Consider the following 26,502-nt stretch of genomic DNA (forward strand, 5'->3'; position numbering starts at 1 on the left):
ACCCCTGACCCCCGGTGTCCCCAGCAAGGCTTCCTGAGCCGGCGCCTCAAGAGCTCCATCAAGCGCACCAAGAGCCAGCCCAAGCTGGACCGGACCAGCAGCTTCCGGCAGATCCTGCCCCGCTTCCGGAGCGCCGACCATGACAGGTGAGACACACCTGGGCACACCTGGGCACACCTGGGTACACTTGGGTACAGCTGGGTACACCTGGGTACAGCTGGGTACACTTGGGTACACCTGGGATACACCTGGGTACAGCTGGGTACACCTGGGTACAGCTGGGTACACTTGGGTACACCTGGGTACAGCTGGGTACACCTGGGATACACCTGGATACACCTGGGATACACCTGGGTACAGCTGGGTACACTTGGGTACACCTGGGATACACCTGGGTACAGCTGGGTACACTTGGGTACACCTGGATACACCTGGGATACACCTGGGTACAGCTGGGTACAGCTGGGATACACCTGGGATACACCTGGGTACACTTGGGTACACCTGGGCACACCTGGATACACCTGGGTACAGCTGGGATACACCTGGGTACACCTGGGATACACCTGGGTACACTTGGGTACACCTGGGTACAGCTGGGATACACCTGAGTACACCTGGGCACACCTGGATACACCTGGGTACAGCTGGGATACACCTGGGTACAGCTGGGATACACCTGAGTACACCTGGGCACACCTGGATATACCTGGATACACCTGGGATACACCTGGGTACAGCTGGGTACACCTGGGCACACCTGGGATACACCTGGGATACACCTGGGATACACCTGGGCACACCTGGGCACACCTGGGCACACCTGGGCACACCTGGGCACACCTGGGGCCTTGGGGACACACCTGGGGGTGTTTTGGGGCAGCAGATCCTGCCCCCCTTCCACAGTGCCCACCCTGACAGGTAACACCAAACACACCTGGGGACACCTGGGGACACCTGGGCACACACCTGGGGACACCTGGGGACACCTGGGCACACACCTGGGCACATCTGGGGTCACCTGGGGACACACCTGAGGGATTTTGCCATCACCTGGGCACACCTGGGACACACCTGGGGTCGCCTGGGGACACCTGAGGGAGTTTGGGGTCACCTGGGGACACCTGGGGTCACCTGGGGACACATGCGGGCACACCTGGGCACATCTGGGCACACCTGAGGGAGTTTGGGGGCACCTGGGGACACCTGCAAACACACCTGGGACACACCTAGGAGACCCGGCCACACCTGGGGACATCAGGGCACACCTGGGGACACCACGGGGGCATTTGGGGACATTTGGGGGCACTGGACCAGCAGCTCCCACAGCGCCGAGCGTGACAGGTACCGGCAACACCTGGGGCACACCTGGGCACACCTGGGCACACCTGGGGGCACCCCGGGGGGATTTGGGGGTCCCACCGGGGGGGGGGAGGGGCCCTGAGTTCCGCCAGGAACTGCCCAAAATCCCCCAAAATTCCCCCAAAATTCCCAGAAAATCCCCTCGAGTCTCAACAAATCCTCTCAAATCTCCCCCCCCCAAAATTTCCCCCAAAATCCCCCCCAAAATGCCCTCAAATCTCTCCAAATCCTCTCAAATCTCCCAAAATTCCCCCAAATCCTCCCAACATCCCTTCCAATCCCCCCAAAATCTCCTCAAATGCCCCCGAATTCCCTCAAATCTCCCCAAATTCCCCCAACCCCCCCAAAATCCCCTCAAACCCTACAGAACCCCCCAAACCTCCCCAAATCCCCCCAAATTCGCTCAAATCCCCCCCAAATCTCTTTCCAACCCCTCTGATCTTTGCCAAATCCTCCCCAAATCTCCCTGAATTCCCAAAATTCACGAATCCCCTCAAATCCCCCCCAGACCCCCCCCAAATTCCCAAAATTCCTGACCCCCCCCCCCCCCAATCCAGGGCCCGGCTGATGCAGAGCTTTAGGGAGCCACACCTGCATGAACCTCCCCAAATGGCTCCAAATCCCCCCAAAATGCCCCAAAATCCCCCCCCCCCAGATCCCTTGGATCCCCCCAAATTCCCAAAATTCCCAAACCCCTCAATCCAGGGCGCGGCTGATGCAGAGCTTGAAGGAGTTGCATTCGCACGAATCTCCCCCAAATTCCCCCCAAATCCCCCCAAATTCCTTCCAAATGCCCCCAAAATCCCCCCAATCCCCTAAAATGCCCCCAAATCCCCCCCAGTTCCTCCCAAATTCCCCCAAATCCCCCCGGATCCCCCCAAAATTCCCTGAATTCCCGCTGCAGGGCGCGGCTGATGCAGAGCTTGAAGGATTCGCACTCGCATGAACTCCCCCAAATTCCCCCCAAATCCCCCTAAAATGCCCCGAAATGGCCCCAAAGTCCCCCCAAATCCCCCCCCCCGGATCCCCCAAAATTCCCGAAATTCCCAATGCAGGGCACGGCTGATGCAGAGCTCGAAGGAGTCGCACTCGCACGAACTCCCCACAAATCCCCCCCAAAATGCCCTCAGATCCCCCAGACCACCCGGATCCCCCCGAATTCCCAAAATTCCCGAACCCCCCGATCCTGGGTACAGAGCTTGAAGGAGTCGCACTCACACAAACTCCCCCAAATCCCCTCAAATCACCCCCAAATCTCCCCAGATCCCCCCCAAATCCCCTCAAAGTGCCCCCAGATCACCCCAGATCCCTGCAGACCCCCCCCCCGGATCCCCCCGAATTCCTGAAATTCCCGAATTCCTGAAATTCTGAAATTCCCGCTGCAGGGCGCAGCTGATGCAGAGCTTTAAGGAGTCGCACTCACACAAACCTCCCCAAAATGTCCCCGGATCCCCCCAAATCTCCCCAGATCCCCCCCAAATCCCCCCGAAATCCCCCCAGCCCCCCCGGATTCCCCCGAATTCCCAACATTCCCGCTGCAGGGCCCGGCTGACGCAGAGCTTTAAGGAGTCGCACTCCTCGCACGAACCTCCCTAAAATGCCCCTAAATCCATTTTCAACCCCCCCAAATGCCCCGAAATTCCCCCAAATCCCCCCAGATCCCCCCAGATTCCCTGAATTCCCGCTGCAGGGGGCGCGGCTGATGCAGAGCTCGGAGGAGTCGCACTCGCATGAACTCCCCCAAATCCCCCCAGACGGCCCCAAATGCCCCTCAAATGGTCCCGAACTGCCCCCAAATCAGCCCAAACCCCACCAGCCCCTCCGGATCCCCCCGAATTCCCGGCATTCCCGCTGCAGGGCGCGGCTGATGCAGAGCTTTAAGGAGTCGCACTCGCACGAGTCGCTGCTGAGCCCCTCGAGCGCGGCCGAGGCGCTGGAGCTGAACCTGGACGAGGATTCCATCATCAAGGCCGTGCACAGCAGCATCCTGGGCCAGGAGTTCTGTTTCGAGGTGCGCGCCTTCCTTCCGGGACCTTCCGGAACCTTCCGGGCGGTGCCTCCCGGGGGGGGGCGCGTGGCTCACCTGGGGCTGGGGGCGGTGCCCGCAGGTGACGACGGCGTCGGGCACCAAATGTTTCGCCTGCCGGTCGGCGGCCGAGAGGGACAAATGGATCGAGAACCTGCAGCGCGCCGTGAAGCCCAACAAGGTGGGGGAGGGCAGGGGGGAGGGGCTACGGGCAGGGGGAGGGGCTACTGGGGGTGGGGGTGGGGCTACTGGGTGTGGGGGTGGGCAACTGGTCAAGGGGATGGGGGTGGACAGTGGGGTTTGATGGTCAGCTGGTGTTCAATGGGCAATTGGTTATGGAGAGGGTCAAGGGGTCATGGGGGTGGTCAGCTGGTCATGGGGGTGGGCAATTGGTCATAGGGATGGGGGTGGTCAGTGGTGTTTGATGGTCAACTGGTCATGGGGGTGGGCACCTGGTTGGGGGGTGGGAAATTGGTCATGGGGATGGGCAACTGGTCATGGGGATGGGCAACTGGTCAATGGGGGTGGGAAAATGGTGGGGATGGGGAGGGGGCAACTGGTCAGGGAAGTGGGCAACTGGTCATGGGGATGGTCAGATGGTCATGGGGGTGGACAATTGGTCATGGGGATGGGGGTGGTCAGTGGTGTTTGATGGTCAACTGGTGTTTGATGGTCAGCTGGTTATGGGAAGAGTCAGCCGGCAATGGGTGTGGGCAACTGGTGGGGATAGGGATGGTCATTGGGGTTCAGTGGTCAACTGGTGGGGATGGTCAGTTGGTGTTCAATGGTCAGCTGGTCATGGGGGTGGGCAACTGGTCATGGGGATGGTCAGTGGGTCATGGGGATGGGGAGCTGGTCAATGGGGGTGGGCAAATGGTGGGGATGGGGGGTGGTCAGCTGGTCATGGGGATAGTCAGCTGGTCATGGGGGTGGTCAGTGGTGTTTGATGGTCAACTGGTTTTCAATGGTCAACTGGTTGTGGGGCTGGACTTGGTCAATGGGTCATGGGGTGGGCAACTGGGGCTTTGGGGTCATTAACTGGTGTTCAATGGTCAACTGGCTATGGGGAGAGTCAATGGGTCATGGGGATGGGCAGCTGGTGGGATGGGGATGGTCAGCTGGTGTTGGTGAGCTGGTCATGGGAGGATGAACTGGGCATTGGGATGGTGAAGCAGTGGGAATGGAAATGGCCAGATGGTGTCGATGATTAACTGGTCATGGGAATGGTCAGCTGGTGGGGATGGTCATGGTGTTGATGGTCAGCTGGTTTTGATGGTCAGCTGGTGGGGATGGTCATGGTGTTGATGGTCAGCTGGTGTTTGATGGTCAGCTGGTGGGGATGGTCATGGTGTTGATGGTCAGCTGGTGTTTGATGGTCAGCTGGTGTTTGATGGTCAGCTGGGGATGGAGATGGTTATGATGTCGATGGTCAACTGGTGATGGAAGTGGACAGCTGATATTGATGATCAATTAGTGATGGAGGTGGTCAGCTGGTGGTGATGGTCAGCTGATGGGGTTGGTCATCTGGTGCCAATGGTTAACTGGTGTTTGACGGTAAACTGGTGGTGGTGGTTAACTGATAATGGAGGTGGTCAACTGCTACTGATGGTCAGCTGGTGTTTGATGGTCAGCTGGCATCGATGGTCAACTGGTGGTGGGGGTGGTTATGGTGTTTATGGTCAAGTGTTGATGGTCAGCTGGCGTTGATGGTCAGCTGGTGGTGGGGGTGGTTATGGTGTTTATGGTCAAGTGTTGATGGTCAGCTGGTGTTGATGTCAGCGGGGATAAGGATGGTCAAGCAGTGGTGATGAGCCTGGTCAACTGGTCTTGACGGTCACCTGTGTTTTGATGGTCAGCTGGTGGGGTTGGGAATGGTCGAGTGGTGTTGGTGGTCATCTGGTGGGAATGGGGATGGTCTGTTGGTGTTCGCCAACTAATGGTGACGAGCCTGGTCAGCAGGTGTTGATGGTCATCTGGGTGGTCAGTTGGAGGGGATGTTGATGGTCAGCTGGTGATAGGGGTGGTCATGATGTTGATGGTCAGCTGGTGTTGATGGTCAGCTGGTGCTGAGGGTGTTCATGATGTTGATGGTCAGCTGGTGGGGGTGAGGATGGTTGAGCAATGGTGATGAGTGTGGTCAGCTGATGTCAATGGTCAGCTGGTGTAGATGGACAACTGGTGTTAATGATCAACTGGGGATGGTCAATTGGTGGTGATGGTCAGTGGGTGGTGATGGTCAGCTCATGTTGATGGTCAGCTGGTGTTGATTACCAGCTGCTGTTGATGGCCAGCTGGTGTTAACAACCAACCGGTGGCAACGGGAATGATCACCCAGTGTTGATGGTCAGTGGGTGTTGATGGTCAGCTGGCATTGATGGTCAGTGGGTGTTGATGGTCAGCTGGTGTTAACGATCACCTGGTGACAATGGGGTGTTAATGATCACCTGGCATTGATGGTCACCTGGCACTGATGGTCACCTGGTGTTAATGGCCACCTGGTGTTGATGGTCAGCTGGTGTTGATGGTCAGCTGGCAGATGGTGTTAACAATCACCTGGTGTCATTGAGGATGGTCACCTGGCGTTGATGGTCAGATGGTGTTAACAATCACCTGGTGTCATTGAGGATGGCCACCTGGCGTTGATGGTCACGTGGCATTGGGTGGTCACCTGGCATTGATGGTCAGCTGATGCCAATGATCACCTGATGGCAGTGGGGATGGTCACCTGGTCTTGACGATCACCTGGCCTTGATGGTCAGTGGGTGTTGATGGTCACCTGGCATTGAGGATCAGCTGGTGTTAAGGATCACCTGGCAGCAATTGGGGTCACCTGGTATTGATGGTCAGCTGGTGTCAGTGGGGATGGCCACCTGGCATTGATGGTCAGTGGGTGTTGATAGTCAGGTGGCATTGATGGTCAGGGGTGTTGACGGTCACCTGGCATTGATGGTCACCTGGTGTTAACACTCACCTGGTGTCACTGGGGATGTCCACCTGGCCTTGATGCCAGCCTGGCCAAGGACAGCCCGTCGCGGCTCCGAGCCGCTCCGCGGGCATCACCACCGCGCGGTGCCCCGACCCCGCAGGACAACAGCCGGCGCGTGGACAACGTGCTGAAGCTGTGGGTGATCGAGGCGCGCGACCTGCCGCCCAAGAAGCGCTACTACTGCGAGCTGTGCCTGGACGACATGCTGTACGCGCGCACCACCAGCAAGGCCCGCACCGACAACGTCTTCTGGGGCGAGCACTTCGAGTTCAACAACCTGCCCGCCGTGCGCACCATCCGCCTGCACCTCTACAAGGACACCGACAAGAAGAGGAAGAAGGACAAGAGCAACTACGTGGGCATGGTGAGCATCCCCATCGCCAGCGTCACCGGGCGGCACTTCGCCGAGCAGTGGTACCCCCTGAGCCAGCCCAGCGGCAGCAAGAGCAAGGCCGGGTGCCCGGCGCTGCGCGTCAAGAGCCGCTTCCAGACCATGAGCATCCTGCCCATGGAGCTCTACAAGGAGTTCGCCGAGTACGTCACCAACAACTACCGCATGCTCTGCGCCGTGCTGGAGCCCGTGCTCAGCGTCAAGAGCAAGGAGGAGGTGGCCTGCGCGCTGGTGCACATCCTGCAGAGCACCGGCAAGGCCAAGGTGGGATGGCAGGGGATTGTGGGATGGAGGGATGGAGGGATGGATGGATGGATGGATGGATGGATGGATGGACGGATGGATGGATGATGGATGGATGGATGGAGCTGGAGGTGGCCTGCACGCTGGTGCACATCCTGCAGAGCACCGGCAAGGCCAAGGTGGGATGGCAGGGGATTGGTGGGATGGATGGATGGATGGATGGATGGATGGATGGATGGATGGATGGATGGATGGACGGATGGATGATGGATGGATGGATGGATGGAGCTGGAGGTGGCCTCCACGCTGGTGCACATCCTGCAGAGCACCGGCAAGGCCAAGGTGGGATGGCAGGGGATTGGTGGGATGGAGGGATGGATGGATGGATGGATGGATGGATGGATGGATGCATGCATGCATGCATGGATGGATGGATGGATGGAAGGAGCTGGAGGTGGCCTGCACGCTGGTGCACATCCTGCAGAGCACCGGCAAGGCCAAGGTGGGACGTGGGGATGGGATGGTGGGATCTTGGGAGGGTTGGGATGGATGGATGGATGGATGGATGGATGGATGGATGGATGGATGGATGGATGGATGGATGATGGAGATGGGACAGAAGGACATCTGTCACCGGCCCACACTGATGATCGTGGGCAGGACTTCCTGTCGGACATGGCCATGACGGAGGTGGATCGTTTCATGGACCGGGAGCACCTGATCTTCCGGGAGAACACCTTGGCCACCAAAGCCATCGAGGAGTACCTGAAGCTCATCGGCCAGAAATACCTCAAGGACGCCATTGGTGAGCGCCAGCAGCACTGGGGGGTGTCCTAAGGGACATGGCCTCCTTGTCAGGGGCCTGGTGGCGTGGGTGGTCCCACTCATGGCCATGAGATGGTTGGGTGGCTGCTTCTCATGGCCATGTGACCATTGGGTGGTCCCCACTCATGGCCATGACATGGTTTGGTGGCTCCTTCTTGTCATAATGAGGTGCTTGAGTGGTCCCCACTGATGGCTATGAGGTCATTGGATGGTGCCCATTCATGGCTGAGTTCCATCACCACCATCATGAGATCATTGGGTGGTCCTCACTCATGGCCAGTTTCCATCACCACCATCATGAGATGGTTGGATTGTCCCTACTCATGTCCATGACATTGTTTGAGATCCCACACATGATCAATTCCACCACCACCATCATGAGATCATTGGGTGGTCCTCACTCATGGCCAGTTTCCATCACCACCATCATGAGATGGTTGGATTGTCCCTTCTCATGGCCATGACGTGGTTGGGTGGTCCCTACTCGTGGCCATGACACTGTTTGGGGTCCCACACATGACTGGATTCCATCACCACCATCATTAGATCATTGGATTGTCCCTTCTCACATCCAGAAGAAATTTGAGTGGTCTCTACTCATGGCCACGACATGGTTGAGTAGGCCCTTGTTGTGGTCGTGAGATGGTTGGGAGGTCCCTGCTCACAGCCTGGTTCCATCACCATCATCATGAGATTGTTGGCTTGTCCCTTCTCATGGCCATGAGATCATTGGGTGGTTCCAGGTTCCACTACCACCATCATCACGAGATTTTGGATGGTCCCCACTCATAGCCAGGTTCTATCACCACCATCATGAGATCTTGGGTGGTCACTTTTCATGGCCATGACGGGGCTGGGTCCCTTCTTGTGGTCATGGCAGGGTTGGGTGGTCCCCACCGATGACCAGGTTCCATCATCACCATCATGAGATCATTGGATGGTGCTCACTCATGTCCAGGTTCCATCATCACCCTCATGATATCATTGTGTGGTCCCTTTTCATGGCCATGACATGGTTGGGTGGTCCCTGTCATGGCCATGACATGGTTGGGTGGTCCCCACTCACAGTCATGTTCCATCCCCACCATCATGAGATCATTGGGTGGTCCTCACTCATGGCCGTTAGATCACTGGATGGTCCCCACTCATGGTCATGTTCCATCACCATCACCACCATCATGAAATCTTTCGGTGGTCCCTTTTCATGGCCATGACATGGTTGGGTGGTCCCCACTCATGGCCATTAGGCATTGGATGGTCCCCACTCATGGTCATGTTCCATCACCACCATCATGAGATCTTTGGGTGGTCCTGTCCATGACATGGTTGGGTGGCTCCCATGCATGGCCATGTTCCATTGCCACCAGCATGAGATCTTTGGGTAGTCCCTGCTCGTGGCCATTAGGTCATTGGATGGTCCCACTCAAGGTCATGTTCTATCACCACCATCATGAGGTTTTTGGGTGGTCCCTTCTCACATCCGTGACAGGGTAGGGTGGTCAGTTCTCATGGCCATTAGGTCATTGGATGGGTCCCCACTCATGGCCATTAGATCACTGGATGGTCCCCACTCACAGTCGTGTTCCATTGCCACCATCATGAGATCTTTAGATGGTCCCGTTTCATGGCCATGACACGATCGGGTTGTCCCCACTCATGGCCGTTAGGTCATTGGGTGGTCTCCACTCATGGCCAGGTTCCATCACGGCTGTCATGAGATCATTGGGTGTTCCTCATGGCCATTAGACCATTGGGTGGTCCCCCCATGCATGGCCATGTTCCATCCCCACCATCATGAGATCATCGTCTGGTCCCTTCTCACATCCATGACATGGTTGGGTGGTCCCACTCTGTCCATTTGGTCATTGGATGGGTCTCCCTTTTCATGGCCATGACACAGTTGGGTGGTCCCCACTCATGGCCATGTTCCATCACCACCGTCATGAGATCTTTGGGTGGTCCTTTCTCACATCCATGACATGATTGGGTGGTCCCATTTCATGTCCATTAGGTCAATGGGTGGTCTCCACTCACGGTCATGTTCCATCACCACCATCCTGAGATCTTTGGGTGTTCCTCACTCATGGCCATGTACCATCCCCACCACCATGAGATCCTTGGGTGGTCCCTTCCCCCCTCCATGACACGTCTGGGTCCCTTCTCCCCCCACCCCTCGGTGTCCCCTCGGTGTCCCCTCGGTGTCCCCGCGCCGTGCCGCAGGCGAGTTCATCCGCGCGCTCTACGAGTCGGAGGAGAACTGCGAGGTGGACCCCATGAAGTGCTCGGCCTCCACGCTGGCCGACCACCAGGCCAACCTGCGCATGTGCTGCGAGCTGGCGCTCTGCAAGGTGGTCAACTCCCACTGGTGAGTGTGGGGGATGCGGCGGGGCTGTCCCCGAGCTCCGCATGACGCCGTGTGACGTCCCACCGTGTCCCGCCGCGCCCAGCGTGTTCCCGCGGGAGCTGAAGGAGGTGTTCGCCTCGTGGCGGCTGCGCTGCGCCGAGCGCGGGCGCGAGGACATCGCCGACCGCCTGATCAGCGCCTCGCTCTTCCTGCGCTTCCTGTGCCCCGCCGTCATGTCCCCCAGCCTCTTCGGCCTCATGCAGGAGTACCCCGACGAGCAGACGGCGCGGACGCTGACCCTCATCGCCAAGGTCATCCAGAACTTGGCCAACTTCACCAAGTGAGGGCGGCGGTGGCAGCGGCGGCGGGAGGGACCGGGGAGGGGTGGGGGCAGGGAGGGGGGGATGGGTGGAGATGGATGGGCGTGGGCTGATGGACGGATGATAACAGTCAATGATGATGATGATGGATGGTGGATGGTGGGTCAGGATGGATCACAGATGGAAGATTCACCTGATGATGGAAGGCGGATGATGATGGATGCATGATGGATAGTGACAATGGATGATGATGATGATGACAATGGATTACAGATAACCATGGATGACAGATGATGATGGATGAAGGATGATGATGGATGCATGATGGATGGTGACAATGGATGATGATGGATGATGGATGATGGATGATGGATGGATGGTGACAATGGATGATGATGATGATGACAATGGATTACAGATAACCATGGATGACAGATGATGATGGATGAAGGATGATGATGGATGCATGATGGATGGTGACAATGGATGATGATGGATGATGGATGGATGGATGGTGGATGATGGATGGATGATGGATGGATGGTGACCGTGGATGATGATGACGATGATGACAATGGATTACAGATAACCATGGATGACAGATGATGATGGATGAAGGATGATGATGGATGCATGATGGATGGTGACAACGGATGATGATGGATGATGGATGATGGATGGTTGGTGACAGTGGATGATGATGACGATGATGACAATGGATTACAGATAACCATGGATGACAGATGATGATGGATGAAGGATGATGATGGATGATAACAGTGGTTGATGATGATGATGGATGATGGATGATGGGTCATGATGGATGATAGATGATGATGGAATACAGATGACAGATGATGATGGATGGACGATGGATGATGACAGTGGATGATGATGGATGATGATGATGGATGATGGATGATGATGGATGATAACAGCGGTTGATGATGATGATGGATGATGGATGATGGGTCATGATGGATGATAGATGATGATGGAATACAGATGACAGATGATGATGGATGGACGATGGATGATGACAGTGGATGATGATGGATGATGATGATGGATGATGGATGATGATGGGTGATAACAGTGGTTGATGATGATGATGATGGATGGTGGATGATGGATGACAGATGATGATGGATGGATGATGGATGATGGCAATTGATGATGTGACGATGATGACAATGGATGACAGATAACCATGGATGACAGATGATGACGAATGAAGGATGATAATGGATGGAAGGTGGTGATGATGATGATGGATGAAGGATGATGATGCATGACAGATGATAATGGAGGATGGATGATAACAGTGGTTGATGATGATGATGGATGGATGGACAGATGGATGGATGATAACAGTGGTTGATGATGATGATGGATGGTGGGTCATGATGGATCACAGATGATGATGGAAGGTGGATGATGATGGATGAGAGATGATGATGATGGACAGTGGGTGATGACAATGGATGATGATGGATGATGGATGGATGGTGGATGATGGATGATGGGTCATGATGGATGATGGATGGATGATGGATGATGACAATGGATGATGATGACGATGATGACAATGGATGATGGATAACCATGCATGACAGATGATGATGGATGAAGGATGATGATGGATGACGATGATGGATGACAAATGACACTGGATGATGATGATGATGATGATGATGATGATGATGATGATGATGATGATGGATGGTGATGGAAGATGACAACGGATGGAGGATGGTGATGGATTGATGAAGGATGATGGTGGTTGATGATGATGATGACAACGGATGACAACAGCTGATGATGGATGATGGAGAACCCCCCTCACCTCCCACCCCACCCCTCACACTGGGGACACCCCTCACCTGCCGGGGCTCACCTGCTGGCCCTGCCCCCACCTGCTGGGGGTGTCCTTGCCCACCTGCCAGCCCCGCCCTCACCTGTTGGGTGTTCCTGCCCACCTGCCAGCCCCGCCCTCACCTGATGGGTGTCCCCGCCCACCTGGTGGCCCCGGCCTCACCTGTGCTCACCTGTGCAGGTTCGGGAGCAAGGAGGAGTACATGGCGTTCATGAACGAGTTCCTGGAGCTGGAGTGGGCCAGCATGCAGCAGTTCCTGTACGAGATCTCCAACCTGGACACGCTCACCAACAGCACCAGCTTCGAGGGCTACATCGACCTGGGCCGCGAGCTGTCCACGCTGCACGCGCTGCTCTGGGAGGTCATGAGCCAGCTCAGCAAGGTAACGCACCTGGGGCACACCTGGGGAGCCCGCCAGGGCCTCACCTGTGCAGCCACAGCCTCACCTGTGCAGCTACAGCCTCACCTGTGCAGCCACAGCCTCACCTGGGGGACACCTGGGGGGTGGCCATGGGGAGGGACATCCTGCCTGAGCTGCTCTGGGAGGTCATGAGCCAGCTCAGCAAGGTCACGCACCTGGGCACACCTGGGGAACCCACCACAGCCTCACCTGTATGGTGATGGCCTCACCTGTGCAGCCTCAGCCTCACCTGGGGATGGCCATGGGCAGGTGACATCTCCCCGCCCCCCCATGGGTCGCCCCAGGTGAGCTCCCCAGGTGTGCCCAGGTGTGCCCAGGTGTGCTGAGTGCCGCCCGCAGGAGGCGCTGCTGAAGCTGGGCCCCATTGCAGTCATTGGGGCACCCCTGGATGAGGTCCCAGGTGCACTCAGGTGCCCCCAGGTGCTCCCAGGTGCACTCAGGTGTGCTCAGGCACACTCAAGTGCTCTCAGGTGTGCTCACCTGCCCCTGCAGGAGGCGCTGCTGAAGCTGGGTCCCATTGCAGGCATTGGGGCTGCTCTAGTTGGGGTTCCAGGCACACTCAGGTGCCCCCAGGCATGCTCAGGTGTGCCCAGGTGTGCCCAGGTGCTCTCACCTGTGCCCCCGCAGGAGGCGCTGCTGAAGCTGGGCCCCATTGCAGGCATTGGGGTTTCCCTGGATGAGGTTCCAGGCACACTCAGGTGTGCCCAGGTGCACTCAGGTGCGCCCAGGTGCTCTCACCTGTCCCCCCCGCAGGAGGCGCTGCTGAAGCTGGGTCCCCTGCCCCGCTTGCTGACCGACATCAGCGTGGCGCTGCGGAACCCTCACCTGCAGCGCCAGCCCAGCCAGGGCGAGCGGCTGCCGCCCAAGGGGCTGGTGCTGCGCGGGCCCTCGGCCGACCTGCAGCCCTACCTGGTGCGCGACCTCAACAGGTGAGCGCACCCGCCCGGCCCCGCCCTCCCCCGGGTCTGCCTGTGGGGCTGAGGTGGCACCTGGCTCACCTGGGGTGGCCCCAACTACCTGTCACCCCCCCCCCCCCCCCCCGCCCCTTGTGTGATCAAGGTGACCCCTCCTTCTCACCTGGCCTCACCTGGCCTGGCCCCACCCACCCCGTCGTGTGACAAAGGTGACTCCTCCATCTCACCTGGTGGCCCTTGCTCTCACCTGTGACCCCCCCCCTCCTTGTGTCCAGTTGCGTGGCCAAGGTCTCACCTGGCCTCACCTGGGCTGGCCCCACCCCCTCGTGACCCATCCCGTGGGGTGCCCTTGTGTGGCCAAGGTGTCCCCCTGTCTCACCTGGTGGCCATTGGTCTCACCTGGGCTGGCCCCACCCCCCTGTCCTGTCCTGTTGTGTGGCCAAGATCCCCTCCATCTCACCTGGTCTCACCTGGTCTTACCTGGGGCGGCTCCACCCACCTGCCACCCCCTGTCTGTGTCCCCTTGTGCAGCCAAGGTGTCCTCCTGTCTCACCTGGCCTCACCTGGGCTGGCCCCACCCCCCCATCGTGTCTGGTTGTGTGGTTCAGGTGTCCCCCCTGTCTCACCTGGCCTCACCTGGTGACCATTGGTCTCACCTGGGGTGGCCCTACCTACCTGCCCCCCCCCCAATGTCTGGTTCTGTGGCTGAGGCCTCACCTGGCCTCACCTGGAGTGGCCCCACCCACCTGTCGTGTCCCATTGTGTTGTGTGGCCAAAGTGCCCCCTGTCTCACCTGGTGGCCCTCGCTCTCACCTGTCACCCCCCCTTGGGTCCAGTTGCATGGCCAAGGTGGGCTAGGGAACCCCCAGGTGTGCCCTGTCTCACCTGGCCGCACCTGGTGGCCCTCACTCTCACCTGGGGTGACTCCACCCACCTGTGACCCCCCCCCCATGTCCCCATGTTGACCCCAAATACCTGCAGGACCTTCACGTCCCACCTGTGACCCCAATGTCACCTGTTGCTGCCGGGTCTCACCTGGGGTCTCACCTGTCCCCCCCTGTGTCCCGTGGTGCCCTCACCTGTCCCAGGGTCCCTGGCCTCACCTGGAGGTGTCACCTGTCCCTCCTTGTGTCCCTCTGGGTGTGGTGCTCCCACCTGTCCCTGGTGTCCCCAGATCTCACCTGAGGGTCTCACCTGTCCCCTCCATGTTCCCTTGGGCTCCCTGGGTCTCACCTGGGGGTGTCACCTGTCCTGCCCCGGGTCCCCCCATGTCCCCACCTGTCCCAGGTGTCCCTGGGTCTCACCTGGGGTGTCACCTGGGGGTGTCACCTGTCCTGCCCCAGTGCCCCCATGTCCCCACCTGTCCCAGGTGTCCCCAGGGGTGTCACCTGGCCCTTTCCCGTGCCCCTGGTGTCCCCACCTGTCTCAGGTGTCCCCGGGTCTCACCTGGGGGTCTCACCTGTCCCTCACCTGTCCCACAGCTCCGTGGATCTTCAGTCCTACATGGTCCGGGGGCTCAACAGGTGAGGGGTGGGGCCTGGGAATTTGGGAATTGGGCGGTTTGGGGTTTGGGGTTTGGGATTTGAGGTTTGGGATTTGGGGTTTGGGATTTTGGGATTTGGGGGTTGGGATTTTTGGGGTTTGGGGTTTGGGGAATTTGGGGTTTGGGGGGTTTGGGGTTTGGGATTTGGGAATTGGGTTTGGGATTTTGGGATTTGGGGTTTGGGATTTTTGGGGTTTGGAGTTTGGGATTTTGGGGGTTTGGGATTTTTGGGGTTTGGGGTTTGGGATTTGGGGATTGGGGTTTGGGCATTGGGATCAGGATGGGGATGGTGATTGGGATTGGGGTGGGGATGAAACTGGGATCGGGGACAGGGGTGGGGACGGGAACATTTGGGATGGGATGGGAACGTTTGGGATGGGAACGTTCAGGATGGGGATGGGAATGTTTGGGATGGGAATGTTTGGGATGGGAACGTTCAGGATGGGGATGGGAATGTTTGGGATGGGACGGGAATGTTCACATTGGGGATGGGACAGGCGGGGATGGGAACGTTTGGGATGGGAATGTTCAGGATGGGGACGGGAATGTTTGGGATGGGAATGTTTGGGGTGGGAATGTTTGGGGTGGGAATGTTTGGGATGGGACGGGAATGTTCAGGCTGGGGATGGGACAGGCGGGGATGGGACGGGCCTGGGACAGCAGCGGGACAACGATCCCAGAGATGGATTTGGGGCCGTGTCCAACCGCCCCCACCCCGTGCGTGTTCCCTGTCCCGTACCCCCCATCCTGCATCCCCTGCCCCCGATCCCATGTCCCCTCCATCCCTCGCCATCTCCCCATCCCATTTCCTATCCCGTATCCCATATCCCATATCCCCATATCCCATATCCCAATCCCATATCCCAATCCCATATCCCATATCCCATCCCATATCCCATATCCCATCTCCCCATATCCCATATCCCATCTCCCATATCCCATCTCCCCATATCCCATATCCCATATCCCAATCCCATATCCCATATCCCATATCCCATATCCCATATCCCATCTCCCCATATCCCATATCCCATATCCCAATCCCATATCCCCATATCCCATATCCCCATATCCCATATCCCATATCCCAATCCCATATCCCATATCCCAATCCCATATCCCATATCCCATATCCCCATATCCCATATCCCATATTCCATATCCCATATCCCCATATCCCATATCCCCATATCCCATATCCCCATATCCCATATCCCATATCCCCATATCCCCATATCCCATATCCCATATCCCATATCCCATATCCCATATCCCATATTCCATATCCCCATATCCCATATCCCATATCCCATATTCCCATATCCCATATCCCATATCCCATATCCCATATCCCAATCCCATATCCCATATCCCATATCCCATATCCCAATCCCATATCCCATATCCCATATCCCATATCCCATATCCCAATCCCATATCCCATATCCCATATCCCATATCCCATATCCCCATATCCCATATCCCCATATCCCATATCCCCATATCCCATATCCCATATCCCATATCCCCATATCCCATATCCCCATATCCCATATCCCATATCCCATATCCCATATCCCCATATCCCATATCCCATATCCCCATATCCCATATCCCATATCCCATATCCCCATATCCCCATATCCCATATTCCATATCCCCATATCCCATATCCCATATCCCCATATCCCATATCCCCATATCCCATATCCCATATCCCATATCCCATATCCCCATATCCCATATCCCATCCTATATCCCATATCCCCATATCCCATATCCCATATCCCATATCCCCATATCCCCATATCCCATATCCCCATATCCCATATCCCATATCCCAATCCCATATCCCATATCCCATCTCCCCATATCCCATCTCCCCATATCCCATATTCCATATCCCATCTCCCCATATCCCATATTCCATATCCCATATCCCCATATCCCATATCCCATATCCCATATCCAATATCCCATCCTATATCCCATATCCCCATATCCCATATCCCATATCCCCATATCCCATATCCCATATCCCATCCCATATCTGCATCCCGTATATCCCATATCCCCATATCCCATATCCCATCCCATATCCGCATCCCGTATATCCCATATCCCATCTCCCCATATCCCATATCCCATATCCCATGTCCCCATATCCCATATCCCCATATCCCATCCCATCTGCCCATATCCCCCACATCCCCATATCCCCCATCCCTCCCCACATCCTCCCCAATATCCCCACATCCCATACCCCATATCCCTCCCCATATCCCCTCATCCCCGTTCCCCCGTCCGTCCGTCCGTCCGTCCGCCCCTCGCGCAGCTCCATGGACGTGCCGCGCCTGCCGTCGCCGCCGCAGGAGAAGGGTCCTCCGGAGGTGCTGGTGCTGAGCCGCCCGCCGCTCGCCCGCTCCTCGCCCGCCTACTGCACCAGCAGCTCGGACCTCACCGAGCCCGAGGGCGGCCGCGGCGGCGCGCTGGGCGTGGGCAAGAGCGTCTCCATGCTGGACCTGCAGGACGGACGCGTGGACAGCATCCCCAGCCTGCCGGCCGAGCTGCTGGCCGGGGGCGCGGCGCCGGGGGGCGCGGGCCAAGGGGGGCTGCGGCCCGGGCGGCTCTCGCAGGGCAGCGCCTCCAGCCTGGCCCCGCCGCGCCTGGGCGTGCCCGAGCCCGGCGGGCCGCAGCTGCGGGTGCCGCTCTCCTTCCAGAACCCGCTCTTCCACCTGGCCGCCGACGGGCCCCTGCGCGGCCCCGACGGGCCCGGAGGAGGAGGAGGAGGAGGAGGGGGCGGCGGCGGGAGGGGCGAGGGGGGCGGCCCACCGGACGGGGGACACTACGTGGGGGGAGTCGCCCCGCCGCCGCTGCACGGCTACAGCAAGAGCGAGGAGCTGGCGACCCCTCCCCAAAAACACATCACGCACAGCCACAGCTACAGCGACGAGTTCGGGCGGCCCGGAGGAGACTTCGGGCGCAGGCAGCTGTCGCTCCAGGACACGCTGGCGCCCCCCCAGATCACCATCGGGGCCCCCCCGCCGCCCACCCCGCGGGGGTCGCGGGCGGGAAAAGGGGGCGGGGGCCCGCAGGCGCTGGGGGTGCCCCAAAAGCCGCGCCCGGCCAGCGGGAACCTGCTGGCATCGCCCGAGCCCGCCTACGGCCCGGCCCGGTCCCGCCAGCCCTCGCTGGCCAAGGAGGCCTCGGTGGCCGGCATGAAACCGCCCGTCACCAAACAGGTGAGGGGACAGCACCGGGACAGAGGCGGGGACAGCGAGGCGACAGCGGGGACAGCGGCGGGGACAGCGGCAGGGACAGGGGGGACGGCAGCGGGGACAGAGGGGACAGAGGGGACAGGGGGGACAGAGGGGACAGGGGGGACAGGGGGGACTGAGGGAACAGCGGCAGGGACGGAGGGGACAGAGGGGACAGCACCGGGGACAGCGGCAGGGACAGGGGGGACGGCAGCGGGGACAGAGGGGACAGGGGGGACAGGGGGGACAGAGGGGACTGAGGGAACAGCTGCAGGGACGGAGGGGACAGAGGGGACAGCACCGGGGACAGCACCGGGGACAGCACCGGGGACAGCGGCAGGGACAGGGGGGACGGCAGCGGGGACAGAGGGGACAGGGGGGACAGGGGGGACAGAGGGGACTGAGGGAACAGCGGCAGGGACGGAGGGGACAGAGGGGACAGCACCGGGGACAGCACCGGGGACAGCACCGGGGACAGCGGCAGGGACAGGGGGGACGGCAGCGGGGACAGAGGGGACAGCGGCGGGGACAGAGGGGACAGCGGGGACTGCGGGAGGGAGGGGGTAGAGAGGAGAGAGGGGACAGCAGTAGGGACAGGGGGGACAGACGGGACATGGGGACATGGGGGGATATGGGAGGTTGGGGACATGGGGGGGACATGGGGGGACACTGGGGACATTGTGGGTGTGGGGGACTTCGGGGACACTGGGGACATTGGGAAAGTGAAGGGATGTGTGGGATTTGGGGGGATGCGCAGGGTGTTGTGAGGTGTGAGGACATGGGGACACCGGGGACATGGGGGAAATGCAGACATTGGGGACATTGGAGAGTGTGGGGGACACTGGGGACATGCGGGACATTGGGGGGTGTGGGGAGATGTGGGGACACTGGGGACACTCGGGGGACACTGGGGACTTGGGGGGATATGAGGACATTGGGGACATTGAGGGGCGTGAGGGACTTGGACACTGGGGACACTGAGGGATGTGTGGGATATGGGGACACTGGGGACACATGGGGACATCAGGGACATGGGGGATATTGGAGGCTCGGGGATGTGTGGGGTGTGGAGGGTGTGGGGGACAGAGGGGACATTGGGGGACACGGGGACATTGGCATGTGGGACATGGGGACATGCTGGGGACAGGATGGTGAAGGGGGAACCGAACTCATCTTTGTGTCCCCCTGTGTCCCCCCAATGTCCTCCTGTGTCCCCACATCCCCCTGTCCCCATGCCTGCCCGGTGTCCCCAATGTCCCCCTGATGTCCCCAATGTCCCCCTTATCCCCGTGGCTGCTGTGTCCCCCATCTCTTCCATATTCCAATATTCCCCTGATGTCCCCATGTCCCCCAATGTCCCTGCTGTCCTGCTGTGTCCCCATGTCCCCACATCCTCATCTCTCACAATGTCCCCACATCCCTGATGTCCCCATGTCCCTGTATCTCCACACACCCAATATCCTCGTGTCCCTGGTGTCCCCATCTCTCACAATGTCCCCATGTCCCTGCCTTGCCGTGTCCCTCTGTGTCCCTGTGTCCCATCACATCCCGATGTCCCTTTTCCCCTGATGTCCTTGCGCTGTCCCTGTGTCCTGGTGTCCCCTCACTGTCCCCACACTGTCCCCGTGTTCCCACACTGTCCCCTCACTGTCCCCATGTCCCCTCACTGTCCACTCACTGTCCCTGTGTCCTGGTGTCCCCTCACTGTCCACTCATTGTCCCCGTGTCCCCACTGTCCCCATGTCCCTGGACTGTCCCCATGTCTCCTCACTGTCCCCTCACTGTCCCTGTGTCCCCATGTTCCCACCCACACTGTCGCCATGTCCCTACACTGTCCCCATGTGCCCTCACTGTGCCCACTGTCCCCATGCTGTCCCCTCACTGTCCCCATGTTCCCGTATCCCCTCATTGTCCCTGTGTCTCTGGACTGTCCCCATGTCCCTGGGCTGTCCCTGTGTCTCCAATGTCACTGTGTCCCCTCCCTGTCCCCATGTCCCCACTGTCCCCATGTCCCTGGGCTGTCCACTGTCCCCATGTCCCTGGGCTGTCCCCATGTCCCCTCCGTGTCCCCGTGTCCCCATGTCCCCTCCATGTCCCCATGTCCCTGGGCTGTCCCCATGTCCCCTCCGTGTCCCCGTGTCCCCATGTCCCCTCCATGTCCCCATGTCCCCTCCATGTCCCCATGTCCCCATGTCCCCATGTCCCCTCACTGTCCCCGCTGTCCCCGTGTCCTCGCTGTCCCCGTGTCCCCTCACTGTCCCCGTGTCCCCGCAGGCGTCGCAGACGCCGTCCACGCTGAACCCGGTGCTGCCGGCGTCGGAGCGCACGGTGGCCTGGGTGTCCAACATGCCGCACCTGTCGGCCGACATCGAGAGCGCGCACATCGAGCGCGAGGAGTACAAGCTCAAGGAGTACTCCAAGTCCATGGACGAGAGCCGGCTGGACCGGGTAGGGACTCAGGTGTGAGCGTGCAGGTGTGACTGGCACAGGTGTGACTGGGACAGGTGTGACTGGCACAGGTGTGTGACTGGGACAGGTGTGCTCAGGTGTGAGGAGTACAAGCTCAAGGAGTGCTCTGAGTCCATGGACGAGAGCCAGCTGGACCGGGTAGGGACTCAGGTGTGAGCGTGCAGGTGTGACTGGCACAGGTGTGACTGGCACAGGTGTGACTGGCACAGGTGTGACTGGGACAGGTGTGACTGGCACAGGTGTGTGACTGGGACAGGTGTGCTCAGGTGTGAGGAGTACAAGCTCAAGGAGTGCTCTGAGTCCATGGACGAGAGCCAGCTGGACCGGGTAGGGACTCAGGTGTGAGCGTGCAGGTGTGACTGGCACAGGTGTGACTGGGACAGGTGTGTGAGTGACCCAGGTGTGCTCAGGTGTGAGGAGTACAAGCTCAAGGAGTGCTCTGAGTCCATGGACAAGAGCCGGCTGGACCGGGTAGGGACTCAGGTGTGAGCGTGCAGGTGTGAGTGACCCAGGTGTGACTGGGACAGGTGTGACTGGGACAGGTGTGCGGGGTACAAGCTCAAGGAGTGCTCTGAGTCCATGGACGAGAGCCGGCTGGACCGGGTAGGGACTCAGGTGTGAGTGTACAGGTGTGACTGGCACAGGTGTGAGTGATACAGGTGTGACTGGGACAGGTGTGTGATTAGTACAGGTGTGAGTGACCCAGGTGTGTGAGTGACCCAGGTGTGCCCAGGTGTGAGGAGTACAAGCTCTAGGAGTGCTCCAAGTCCATGGACGAGAGCTGGCTGGACCAGGTAGGGACTCAGGTGTGACTGACACAGGGGTGCTCAGGTGTGTGACTGACACAGGTGTGCTCAGGTGTGAGTGCTACAGGTGTACCCACGTGTGTGACTGACACAGGTGTGCTCAGGTGTGCTCAGCTGTAAGTCACACAGATGTGTGAGGGATCCAGGTGTGCTCAGGTGTGAGTGACACAGGTGTGCTCAGGTCTACCCAGGTGTGAGTGACACAGGTTTGCTCAGGTGTGAGTGGTACAGGTGTGCTCAGGTGTGCTCAGGTGTGCAGGGATCTGGTGGATGATGCTGCTGGAGCTCAGGTGTGCAGATATTCAGGTGTGCAGATGTTCAGGTGTGCAGGGATCCAGGTGTGCAGGGATCCAGGTGTGCTGGGATTCAGATGTGCAGATGTTCAGGTGTGCAGGGATGCAGGTGTGCAGATGTTCCGGTATCCAGGTGTGCCCAGGTGTGCCCAGGTGTTCAGGGATCCAGGGGATGGTCCTGGTGGAGCTCAGGTGTGCAGGGATCCAGGTGTGCCCAGGTGTGCAGGCTGCAGGAGATGACCCCATGCACCTCAGGTGATGATGCTGGTGGATCTCAGGTGTCCCCAGGTGTGCCCAGGTGTGCCCAGGTGTGCCCTGTGGCAGGTGGAGGAATACAAGGAGGACATCCAGGTGCATCAGGTGTCCCCAGGTGTCCCCAGGGACCGTAGGTGTGCCCAGGTGTGCCAGGTGTGCTCATAGTGGGGTGTAGGGGTTCCTAGGTGTGCCCAGGTGTGCCCATAGCAGGGTTGTAGCTGTGCCCAGGTGTGCCCATAGCGGGGCGTAGGGAGTTCCCAGGTGCGCCCAGGTGTGCCAGGGCCCTGCAGTGTCCCTGTGGCAGGTGAAGGAGTACGAGGAGGAGATCCACTCGCTGAAGGAGCGGCTGCACAGGGACAGGGGGGTGACAGGTGTGCCCGTAGCTGTGCCCGTAGCTGTGCCCAGGTGTGCCCATAGCAGGGTGTAGGGATTCCCTGGTGTTACAGGTGTGACAGGTGTGCCCATAGCAGGGTGTAGGGATTCCCTGGTGTTACAGGTGTGACAGGTGTGCCTGTAGCAGGGTTGTAGCTGTGCCCAGGTGTGCCAGGTGTGCCCGTAGCAGGGTGTAGGGGTTCCCAGGTGTGCCCATAGCAGGGCTGTAGCTGTGCCCAGGTGCGCCCAGGTGCGCCAGGGCTCTGCAGTGTCCCTTTGGCAGGTGAAGGAGTACGAGGAGGAGATCCACTCGCTGAAGGAGCGGCTGCACATGTCCAACCGCAAGCTGGAGGAGTACGAGCGGCGCCTGGTGACGCAGGAGGAGCAGACGAGCCGCATCCTCCTGCAGTACCAGCAGCGCCTGGAGCTCAGCGAGAAACGGCTCCGGCAGCAGCAGCAGGAGAAGGACTCGCAGATCAAGAGCATCATCGGCAGGTGAGGGACACACGGGGACAGCGGGGACAGCCTGGGGACACGGGGACACACAGGGATATCGGGGTACAGGGACACACAGGGACACGGGGACAGTGGGGCACACAGGGACACGGGGACTCGCGGATCAAGAGCTTCATCAGCAGGTGAGGGACACACGGGGACATCGAGGGGACATGGGCACACACAGGGACATGGGGACATGGGGGCACAGAGGGACATGGGGGCACACAGGCACAGGGGCACACAGAGACATGGGGACTCACAGATCAAGAGCATCATCGGCAGGTGAGGGACACACAGGGACACACAGGGATATCGGGGTACAGGGACACACAGGGACATGGGGACACACAGGGACACGGGGGCACACAGGGACATGGGGACACACAGGGACATGGGGACACACAGGGACATGGGGGCACACAGGGACACGCAGATCAAGAGCATCATTGGCAGGTGAGGGACACACGGGGACAGCGGGGACAGCCTGGGGACACGGGGACATCGAGGGGACATGGGCACACACAGGGACATGGGGACATGGGGACACACAGGGACATGGGGGCACACAGGGACACGCAGATCAAGAGCATCATTGGCAGGTGAGGGACACACGGGGACAGCGGGGACAGCCTGGGGACATGGGGACATCGAGGGGACATGGGGACACACAGGGACATGGGGGCACACAGGCACAGGGGACACACAGGGACATGGGGACTCACAGATCAAGAGCATCACTGGCAGGTGAGGGACACACAGGGACAGCGGGGACAGCCTGGGGATACGGGGACACACAGGGATGACAGGGACATGGGGACACACAGGGACAGTGGGACATGGGGACTCGCAGACCAAGAGCATCATCGGCAGGTGAGGGACTCACCGGGACAGACAGGGACATTGGGGTACACAGGGATATGGGGTTATAGGGACACCCACAGGGTCACAGGGACATGGGGACACACAGGGACAGCGGGGATAGCCTGGGGGCATTGGGGCCATGGGGACACACAGGGACACGGGGACACACAGGGACATGGGGGCACACACGGACTCATGGATCAAGAGCATCATTGGCAGGTGAGGGACACACGGGGACAGTGGGGACAGCCTGGGGACACACAGGGACATGGGGACAGACAGGGACATTGGGGATACACAGGGCCAGGGACACAGGGACTCACAGATCAAGAGCATCATTGGCGCGTGAGGGACACATGGGGACACACAGGGACATGGGGACAGTGGGGCACACAGGGACATGGGGACTCGCGGATCAAGAGCATCATCAGCAGGTGAGGGACACACAGGGACAGCGGGGACAGCCTGGGGACATGGGGACATTTGGGACACTGGGACATGGGGACACGGACACACAGGGACACGCAGATCAAGAGCATCATTGGCAGGTGAGGGACACATGGGGACACACAGGGATATCGGGGTACAGGGACACACAGGGACATGGGGACAGTGGGGATCCACAGGGACATTTGGGACATGGGGACACGCACATCAAGAGCATCATCAGCAGGTGAGGGACACACGGGGACAGTGGCGACAGCCTGGGGACATGGGGACATCAAGGGGACAACCTGGGGACACGGGGACAGATGGGGACATTGGGGACACACAGGCACAGGGGCACACGGGGACTCGCAGATCAAGAGCATCATCGGCAGGTGAGGGACACACGGGGACAGCCTGGGGACACAAAGGGACATGGGGACCCACAGGGACATTGGGGACATGGGGACACCCAGAGATATGGGGCTACAGGGACACACAGAGACACGGGGACAGATGGGGACACTGGGGACACAGGGCACACAGGGATGTGGGGGTGACACAGGCATACGTGGGATGTGAGTGACACAGAGGTGGCATGGGGACACCAAGGGACACGGTGTGGCCCATGTGTGTCCCCATGATTGTCCCCAAGGGTGTCCCTGTGTCCCTGGCATGTCCCCAGCATGCCCCCAGGTGTCCCCAGGATGTCCCCGGGTGCCCCTGGGCTGTATCAGAAGTGTCCCCATGGCTCTGGGTGTCCCCCAGGTGTCACCAGAGTTGTCCCCATGGCTCCGGGTGTCCCAAGGTGTTCCTGGGCTGTCCCCAGGGTGTCCCTATGTCCCTGGGGCTGTCCCCGGTGGTGTCCCCATGCCCCTGGGCTGTCCCTGGTGGTGTCCCCATGTGCCCGAGTGTGTCCCCAAAGGTGTCCCCATGTCCCTAGGGATGTCCCTGTGATCCCAGGGCTGTCCCTGAGCTGTTCCCATGTCCCCGGGTGTGTCCCTGGGCGGTTCCCGGGTGTGTCCCCATGTCCCCAGGTGTGTCCCCATGATCCCTGAGGTTGTCCCCATGTCCCTGGGCTGTCCCTGGGTGTGTCCCCATGTGCCTGGGTGTGTCCCCATGATCCCTGAGGTTGTCCCCATGTCCCTGGGCATGTCCCCATGTCCCTGGGTGTGTCCCCAGCAGTGTCTCTATGTCCCTGACCTGTCCCCAGGTGTGTCCCCATGATCCCTGAGATTGTCCCCATGATCCCTGAGGTTGTCCCCATGTCCCTGGGCTGTCCCTGGGCTGTCCCCAAGGGCCCTGGGTGTGTCCCCCTGTCCCTGGGCTGTCCCCGTGTCCCCGGGGGGTGTCCCTGGGCTGTCCCCAAGGGCCCGGGGGTGTCCCTGGGTGTGTCCCCCTGTCCCTGGGCTGTCCCCAAGGGCCCAGGGGTGTCCCTGGGGGTGTCCCCCTGTCCCTGGGCTGTCCCCATGTCCCCGGGGGGTGTCCCTGGGCCTGGCCGGGGATGTCCCCGGGGGGGTGGCAGCATGACCCCGGTGAAGCCTGGCCCCGCAGGCTGATGCTGGTGGAGCAGGAGCTGCGCAGGGATCACTTGGGCGCCCACGACCCATCCGAGGGCCGGCGGCGGCTGCTCGACGCTCAGGTGGAAATTACAATGTCATTGCTCTGCTCCGTGTGACATCGGCCATCCCACGCCGCGCTGGGGGCGGGATGGGGGTCCCTGGGGGGGGCTGGGGGTCCCTGGGGGGTGTTTGGGTATTTTGGGGGGGGGTTATTGGGGTCTATGGGGGGGTATTTGGGTATTTTGGGGGGGTTCTGGGTGTCCCTGGGGGGGTATTTGGGTATTTTGGGGGGGTTCTCTGGGTGTCCCTGGGGGGTATTTGGGTATTTTGGGGGTTTCTGGGTGTCCCTAGTGGGGTTTGGGGGTGTTATTTGTTGTCTGTGTAGGGTTATTGGGTATTCTGGGGTGTTATGAGTGTCCCGGGAGGGTATTTGGGATTTTGGGGGGGTTATT

The 26,502-nt window shown here is 59.6% G+C and overlaps 1 protein-coding gene across 6 annotated transcripts; it reads left to right on the top strand.

Annotated features, from left to right (window-relative positions):
• On the top strand, window positions 1-26,198 carry SYNGAP1 (synaptic Ras GTPase activating protein 1). Of its 6 annotated transcripts, none has more exons than XM_054518448.1 (15): window positions 15-146; window positions 1,234-1,344; window positions 3,220-3,373; window positions 3,471-3,569; window positions 6,475-7,029; window positions 7,669-7,813; window positions 10,054-10,198; window positions 10,281-10,517; window positions 12,554-12,755; window positions 13,548-13,723; window positions 15,190-15,231; window positions 17,587-18,493; window positions 20,783-20,956; window positions 22,987-23,198; window positions 26,043-26,198. In XM_054518448.1, the coding sequence occupies exons 3-15, from the start codon at window positions 3,230-3,232 to the stop codon at window positions 26,164-26,166; spliced, it is 3,162 nt and encodes a 1,053-aa protein (XP_054374423.1). In that variant the 5' UTR covers window positions 15-146; window positions 1,234-1,344; window positions 3,220-3,229; the 3' UTR covers window positions 26,167-26,198. The 6 variants fall into 6 exon arrangements, with proteins under 6 accessions (XP_036261861.1, XP_036261862.1, XP_054374423.1 ...); XM_054518449.1 differs by having other exon boundaries at window positions 22,993-23,198; XM_036405968.2 differs by lacking the exon at window positions 1,234-1,344 and having other exon boundaries at window positions 1-146.
• The last annotated feature ends 304 nt before the right edge of the window (window positions 26,199-26,502 follow it).

This window comes from Molothrus ater, unplaced genomic scaffold, assembly GCF_012460135.2.
Source record: "Molothrus ater isolate BHLD 08-10-18 breed brown headed cowbird unplaced genomic scaffold, BPBGC_Mater_1.1 matUn_MA240, whole genome shotgun sequence".
NCBI lineage: Eukaryota > Metazoa > Chordata > Aves > Passeriformes > Icteridae > Molothrus > Molothrus ater.

What these genes read in the sequence shown, in the direction of transcription:
- SYNGAP1 (XM_036405968.2), top strand. Translation starts at nt 3,230, where the DNA reads ATGCAGAGCTTTAAGGAGTCGCACTCGCACGAGTCGCTGCTGAGCCCC. An exon ending in CTGGTGCGCGACCTCAACAG is followed by an intron (nt 13,724 to 15,189) that starts GTGAGCGCACCC and finishes CCTGTCCCACAG; the next exon opens with CTCCGTGGATCTTCAGTCCT. An exon ending in ACGAGAGCCGGCTGGACCGG is followed by an intron (nt 20,957 to 22,986) that starts GTAGGGACTCAG and finishes TCCCTTTGGCAG; the next exon opens with GTGAAGGAGTACGAGGAGGA.